The sequence below is a fragment of the Ptychodera flava genome, unplaced genomic scaffold, assembly GCF_041260155.1.
Source record: "Ptychodera flava strain L36383 unplaced genomic scaffold, AS_Pfla_20210202 Scaffold_40__1_contigs__length_1388640_pilon, whole genome shotgun sequence".
Taxonomy (NCBI): Eukaryota; Metazoa; Hemichordata; class Enteropneusta; family Ptychoderidae; genus Ptychodera; species Ptychodera flava.
Genome location: NW_027248362.1, coordinates 1,218,812 through 1,226,887, shown reverse-complemented (window position 1 = coordinate 1,226,887; position 8,076 = coordinate 1,218,812). Strand labels below are relative to the sequence as shown.

The 8,076-nt window shown below is 39.7% G+C and overlaps 1 protein-coding gene across 1 annotated transcript in view; it reads left to right on the top strand.

Moving 5' to 3' along the window:
• Positions 1-8,076, top strand: part of LOC139127974 (small G protein signaling modulator 1-like) — a 270,506-nt gene that overhangs the window by 204 nt on the left and 262,226 nt on the right. Inside the window, 1 exon segment of the mRNA XM_070693822.1 lies at positions 35-78. Coding sequence (XP_070549923.1) covers positions 35-78 — 44 coding nt within the window.

Below are 8,076 nucleotides of genomic sequence, written 5' to 3'. Positions count from 1 at the left end.
TAGTGATAAACAGTGGCATATTTTAATTTTGCAGATGACGAGTTGCGGCAAAAGCTGCTGCGGACTGTGAAAAAAGAGGTATGTTTAATATTTAGACTCCCCGCATCTCGACTGTCATGAAAAAAACCAAGTACATGTACTGCATAGTGCAAAATACACAGCACTGTTCCGTAGTAAACACTGCTGTTTTTATTTATTCTGACACTTGTTCCGTCGCTTTGGTATATTGTTGATATTTTAATGACCAGGCTTTCTTGCGGAGACTACACGAAAAACCAAGTCATCGTCAAAATGACAAGCATCGATAGTATAGTCAGCAACACGCATGCTGTTTACCCACTGGGCCACTGCATAAATATAGGCCTGTGTCAACGAAGAATAAACGCGTATTAACTACTTCTAAAATTGGAGAAGTTTTATTGTGACCTACAAAAAACAAACAAACAATCAAATTAAAGAAAAAGGAGAAAAATTTTTCCACCCGAGCAAAATAAGGATGTAAAAGAAGATGCGTCTCGAGGACAGATATTGGCAAGAGCTCCTTTAGGCCCCTCCACCTCCATCCCTGGAAATCACTTTAATCGCGGACTTTCCTTGGAAGAAGTACATCAAATACAACTTTTGGAGTGGTTTAGAATCAGGGTTAGGGTTAGTTTTAGGGTTAGCATGCTTAAAAGTGTGATTGTAAATATCCTGTCCTAAGAAAAAAATTTGGGGTGAGGCCTTAAGGAATTCTTTCCCAGATATTGGAACTCCCAAATTTTTACAATTGTTTTATGGTCCTACACTCATGTGGGCTAATTTTTAGGCTAGCCGAGAACATTTCGCTGCCTATTTTTGTGTAATGTAATAATTCAGTTTTCCCCCCATAGAATTGACACTGAGATTGTGGCCAGTTTGAATTTCACATGTAGGTAAATATAAGGAAATTTGTTTCCGTGGTACAAATTTTTGCATGGTCAGATCCCACATTTGTATTTTTTTTTTAAAAGGAAATGATCTAAAATTTTCTTGAGGAAAGTGTGAGCATTTTAAGTTGTTTATTTCCAGGAGCGTGCTACTCATGATCACTGATATCGCGTGGAGGACTGTTTTATATATTGTCATGCAATATCCTCTTGGTATTTGAATTGGAATCATGCATGCATGAAACTAAACTCAGCAATTTCTGTCAACATGAAACTTCTCCTTTCCACCCCTATAAAACTAAAAGTGTGTTAATGTTGATATCATCGGTGACAAAATGACTGCGTTGCAAATACATACACATTCATGTCACCACAATTATTTGTGTGATATTTGTACATAAACAGTACAGGGGATTGTTGAGCGGGGTGGGGGGATTTTTCAAGGCATGCCTTGTTTTACATGGCATTTAATTTATTTAATTAGTAATTAATTGTCACAAACATTATTTTCATTTAGTAAATAAACACATTTTTCAAGGCATGCCTTGTTTTACATTGCATTGAATTTTTCCATATATTGTGCAGTCAGCTAGATTTTCTTTTTGAATTTAGTAATTAATTGTCACAAACATTATTTTCATTTAGTAAATAAACCAATTTATGCTCTAATGACATAAATAATTGTCTTGATCATTGACAAACTGTGGCTATTTCATACGTAGCATACTATTTGTTCATAAGTAGTGGCCCCCTCCATGAGAATGACAGGTGGGCAATTCAAAGACTTATCAGATGTCAATTGTATTATCTGCAGCATGAAAGAGGACCTTGATCTTCAATCATATTTTGGTTGACACCGTCTTGCATAAAATTTCACTGCCTTTATTACCAATTTAGCAATTAGAATTGGGTAAATTGCTTGGGGATAACAACAGAACTCACGAATCACTCTGCATCCACATTGCATCTTAAAGGGAGGGTGTCGTTGGAACTCGGCTTAGAGGTTGCCTAGGACCCTACCACCGATGTAAATACTGTATCTAGGGTACGTTGGCGATTGATGAAAGTTGAAACATGTTTATGAACATCATAAACTTTAAATGTTGCAGCTATTTTGACATGATGCATCTAGATATCATGCATGAAATACATTGTTTGTAGACAAAGTCACACACGCAGTTCTGACAACACCACCCCTTTAAGAGTTGTGTGTCTTGACAACTTCAGATAGATATCCAATATTTCAAAGTGTCAGATTTTAGCTGTGTCTGTACTGTCAATAATCATGGTAGAACTAAGGGTGGCTGTCATGCCAGACCACTCTTGGCACTGGTAGCAATTTGTTTAAGACAATACTGGCCTTGCCATGGTGGACAACCACATGCAATGTTGGCATAATCCTTGAAGTTGCTCTCGAGATCTTCCTGAAAAAATAGGAGTGCATGATCAACACTACTTTTTCATTGACATACGGAGCTGCAGATACCAACAAACCACAAATGTTATTGGTTAACAGGTTGGCTGTTTCAACATGCAAACATACAGAACATCCATAAAATGCTCATTGTATAAAACAGTAAGATGGGAGGGGAACTTGTATTTGTACATGCTAGTTTGTCATGCTAGTTTTGCCCATACGCTTTTTTTAAGGGGTAAACCTTGTGCAACAGTCACAAAATTGCTTAATCTTGCACCCTTGAAAAAATATTACTCATGTATACCTGCCTCAGTGCTGCCAGGTTTAAGTTATTGCATAATTAGATAAATTGGTTTCAGAAAAGTTTGGTAATAAAAGCTGTACCTTACTCAAACTTTAACTTATTCCAGTTTAGGTTGCAGGGGTGTTCTCTGCATATAACAGTACACTTAGTACATGTATAATCCTCTCCTCTCATTTTGTCATTCTTTGCCTTGTTTAGTTGGAGAACACTTTCAGCTTACACTTGCAAAATACCGGTGCAGAGTGTGCTTTTTGGATCAGTCATATATATTCCATTGTCTGTTCTTCAGTCAGTACAATTGTAGTGAGTGGCATAATCTACTATATACCTCTCTGTCAGTTCTTGGTGCTTAGATTTCCTACTCTGTAGGCACACTCCATATGATACCTTTAGTGACCAGATTCCAGATTTCTTTACTGACATTTGCTGTGTTTGGTAGGCATGTGAATTGAGCTCGGCAATGTGTTGATTTCTGTTCTTGCATTATTTTGGATCGGTTTACCCACATCAACAACTTTTGTAGTCGTGTATATTCATATGTAATGATACATCTTTTAGTTCATAAGTGGTGTGCTTGCCTGAAGTAACTTTTTGGAATGTAGAAAGTTACAGTACCATCATGAAGATAACAAACTTTCAAAACCTCAAGTTTATTATGCTTAATGAAAATCTTTAGGCCATGACTACATCTGTACATACACTGAATTCTTGTATTGCAGAAATAAATTTCTTAAAAAGGCTGAGGACTAACACAATTGTAAGAACATTGTCATTTTTAGTAAGGTTGCATTTGCTGAACAGTGAGCAGAGAGTAAACAAGATCTATATGATGACAAAATTTGGTTTCCCTTTCTTACTGCAGTTCCTTATTCTTTGTGGCATATTTCAACTTTGAAAGAAGGCTGATTAAGACTGACACATTGTCATTTCTCTTCAGTAGTCATGTAGATTTTGGAAAAATTCCTCCACAATTGACTTTCAAACGTATGAAAATACAAGTGGAATACTGGTCAAGCAATGAGTCAACATGACATATTTACTCCATCAAGAGCAATAAAAAATCTGCTGAGTCAGCATTTTTGACAGGTTCTACTTCGCAGAAAACCTTAGACTCATAATTTTCAGTCCCCATGGACACCATCCGGGGGACTTATAGGTTTGGTCATGTCCGTCCATCCATGCGTGCGTGCGTGCGTGTGTGTGTGTGTGTCCGTCAGTGCGTCTGTCCGTCCGTTCACGCAGATATCTCAGAGATGCCAAGAGCGATTTCATTCAAACATGGTACAAGGATTACTCCTTATGTCATACGTATGCACGTCAATTTGTTTTGTGATGTGATCCAATATGGCCGCCAGGCGGCCATTTTGTTACGATTTTTTTCATGTACGGAGCCATATCTCATGCACATCTCAACCGATTTTATTGTAAGTTGGTACAAGGACACCAACCTTTGTCATACATATGTACGTCAATTTGTTTTACGATACGATTCAATATGGCTGCATGGCGGCCATTTTGTTTCGGTTTTTTCATGTCCAGAGCCATAACTCAGGCATATTTCCACCAGTAATATCATTCAAAGTTGGTACAACCGATTTTATCCAAAATGGTACAAGGACATTGACTTATGTCATACATATGCACTTCTATTTTTTTACAGTGAGATCAAATATAATGGCTGCATGGCTGCCATTATATTACGAGTTTTTCATGTCTGCAGCCTTAATGCAGACATCTATCAACCGATTTATTCAAAGTTGATACAATGACATTGATGTATTGTCATATTATGTAATACTAGATATGCATTTCAATTGGTTTCACAATCTGATGCAATATGGCTGCCTGGTGGCCATTTAGTTATATTTTTAGCTACTATAGACTATAGTCTATAGAAGCTGTTGGGATGGGTATCCGTCCGGCGTCTGGCATCAGTCTGTATGTATGTATGTATGTATGTATGTATGTCCGTTTCTGAGGCGTCCGTCCACTCAAATATCTTGAGAACCGCTGTACTTACTGATTTGATATTTGTTGCGTAGATGAAAAATATGATTTTGAGAAACTATTTTTTTAATTTTTAGCTCCCATATATGCATATGTACATGTATGCAAATGGGAGGTATTCTTATAAGGTGACAAAATGTCGTCTGTATGTATGTATGTATGTATGTATGTATGTATGTATGTATGTATGTCTGTCCACGTCAAAAACTCCTAAACTGCTTAGTATTTGGTGTACAGGTGCACCTAGGTGTGGAGATGTATTGTTCAAATGAACATGTCAGTGCCAAATATATGCAAATGAGGGGAAAAAAGGAAAAATCCTGCAAATGGCTAAAACTCAGTAAGCATTGGTCAGATTTGGTTGAAACTTGGTATGCAGATTTCTTTACGTATTCTAAATTATGTGTGCAAAAATTGGGATGAAATTTGCATGTTTGTATTTTTAGGGTATTTTTTCCGTTTTTAGTAAAAAAATCTTGTTCTCTGAAATCGCTCGTCTGATTGCTTGAAACTTCATAAAGTTAATATAGTGTTCCTCAGGATGACCTCAGTCATGTTTGTAAAAATTGTATTGATATTGTCATATTTGTAATTTTGGGGCAATTTTCCCAATTTTTGATAAAATTTTTTTTTATCCAAAAACTACTGATTTGATAGCTTTGATATTTGGTATACAGGTATCTAAGATTAATCTCAATATAATGTATTGAAGTTATGTTGAAACTGGCAATTTTTTTATTTTTGGGGCAATTTTTGCCTTTTTTGGTCAAAAAATTTTCTCCTAAAACTTCTGATCTGGTAGCTTTGATATCTAGTGTACAGGTTCCTAGGGTTTATGTTAATAGATATATTTAAATTAGTGAATCTGCAATTTGTATTTTGGGGGGGGGGGCAATATTTCTCATTTTTGGTCAAAAAAATTGTTTCTCAAAATTTACCAGTCTTATTGCTTTGATATTTAGTAAACAGGTTCTTAGGTTTTTTTAATATATTGCAATGAGGTTGAAATCTGGAATTTTGAATTTTTGGGGCAACTTTGCGAAACTGTCAATTTTACTTGGATATCTTTCATTTTGTATTTTTAAGATTTTTTTTTGTAATTTTATACCTACTGGAATTAAGAGTATATAATGTGGTGATTTAGTAAGCATTTGATATGGTAAACTGTATTTGGTGTTGAAGTGGAATCTGTGTTTTATCACAGATGTGTTTTGTGATTACACCTAGCTATCTGCCTTCCTTACATCTTCACTGTCATCCCCTTAGCCAATCGGCTCTTTCTACCCATGACTGTAATCAATCCTCCTTCCCAGCCAATCAGCCACGTTTGCACACGACACTACATAATCAAGCCTTTGTCTCATCGCTCCCATTCATTCATTCATTCATTCATTCAGCCGCTGGGTCCATGCCATACCAGCTCAGCCTATTACACTACGTCCGGAATCGTTTACGATCCCTTCCTTCGAACAACCATGCCGGCCAAAGGACGTCCAAAGACAGCCAAGAAATCTGAGTGTCCGAATGCTCAGCCTGCTTCGAGACCCCGTGCTCAGCCCTGCACAAGACCGGCCACTGACCTCTGTCCCGCTCCGCTGCCAGTGCACGTTGGATCTAGCTGCGAATACGGAGCACGTCCGCGGTACTAACGTATTACTCACAATCCTTCTGATCGGCCTCAGGCGAATGACAGTCCTGGCATTCAAACCGAGTTCAGAACCAGGTCTCCTCCGAAGTTCCATTGTCTGCAATGGTTCCTTCTGCCACCATTTCGGCGGGCAGCGTCCCAAGCCAACATTACCAGAAGATAGTTATGTAACACTTCCATAAACGTAGCTGCAAGACTCAGTCAACACGATATCCAATATCCTGCAACAGAAACGAAACTTCGACAAGCGGCCACTAAGTCACCTATGAACTCTGTGACGTCACTTCCCGAAGTTCCACTCCGGAACGTAAACAACACAATCCAAGATGGCGGCGCCCTACGTTCCAACAACGTCGATGTCATCCCCTCCTCATCGTCATCCAACACCTTGCTACGGACCCGCGGAACGCCTTCAGAAAGCCTACCACATATCGGAATGGTGTCTTCAGTGATTCGTCATGATATCCTGGCAGGAAAGGATGGGAATCTTGCCTACTCGTTCCCGGCTATGGTTCAAGCGACGGACTTCTGCTGCTTATCCACACCTTCAAGCCGACGACCTGCATATTTCCATGCGCACATGAATGAACATACATGCCATTGCCAGGCAAAAGACGACGCTCACGAAGGCTCCATCGACATGGGCACGTCCTCGTGTTCAAAACCATAAGTCACCTGACTCATTACTTTGCTATAAATATCTGGCATCTTCCAGCTTGTCTACCGTTTGTACTAATTTGAAACGTACTAACGCACGTCGGAACAAGCTGCAGGCCGACTACTGACCAAAGACGTGGGACTTTGGCACATCTTCGAGTTCAACCATAAGGCATCGGACTCTTTTATTACTCTGCCTATTTCCGACATTTCTAGCTCGTCTGTACGTTGGACAAGTTGCAGGCTGACTACGAGTAACCATAGAGCTACCTCCATGGAGTAACTGACTTTGCTTGGCCATATACCGCCCATGGCGATGTTTTCCTGGCCTATGTCGAGCCCGGTTTTTCTGTCACGTCTGACCGCTCAATCCGACCCATCGTACCAATCCAGCGCCAGCCCCGCAAGAATTTCATAAGCATTATTCAGATGACTGCGAATCAACAGGACACAACAGCCAGACGCCGTCAAGAAGCGAACGTAACGACGGCCATAGTGTATACCACATTGACTCCAGACTCGGTCGACCTGCCTGTTTTGGTGGCGGGGCCAGAAACCTCATCTCATCAGTTCCTATCACGTACATCGTATCACGTCCAGCAAGAATCGACAAGAGGATCAGTTGACTGACCGACGACTTATCAGTTTCCGTTTCAGATTAGTAATTAGTCGTGCGTAGCCCGTCATAGGACAGCTTGCTGCACAGGGAAAACAACGGACCTTGACCCTGTGACGTCAGAACAAACTCAGTCTTAGGACCAAAGATGGCGGCGCCCATGGTGTCAAGTTGCCGCAGCGTCACTCAACTTTATGTCGAACAAAGATCACAGGCGACCATTTAAGTAACATCTGCATGATTTCAAGCATACTAACGAGTCCTTCCGACCAGCAGTTCACAACGATCTACACACGGCCTCACTTCCTGTTTGACTAGCAATTCCTGTTTGACTGAAAGCGAAACAAGGTACAGTTTCAATTCAAGACTCAATTGAGTCAAGACTCTGTTTACGCGGTCAACCAACAATGACTAGCATTTTCTCCGAGCATGTAAATATGCGGCAGCTCAAGGCTAGCCCTACCTGATGAACTTTCAGACTGTTAAGCGAAGAGTTAGATGCGTATCAACATGACACTC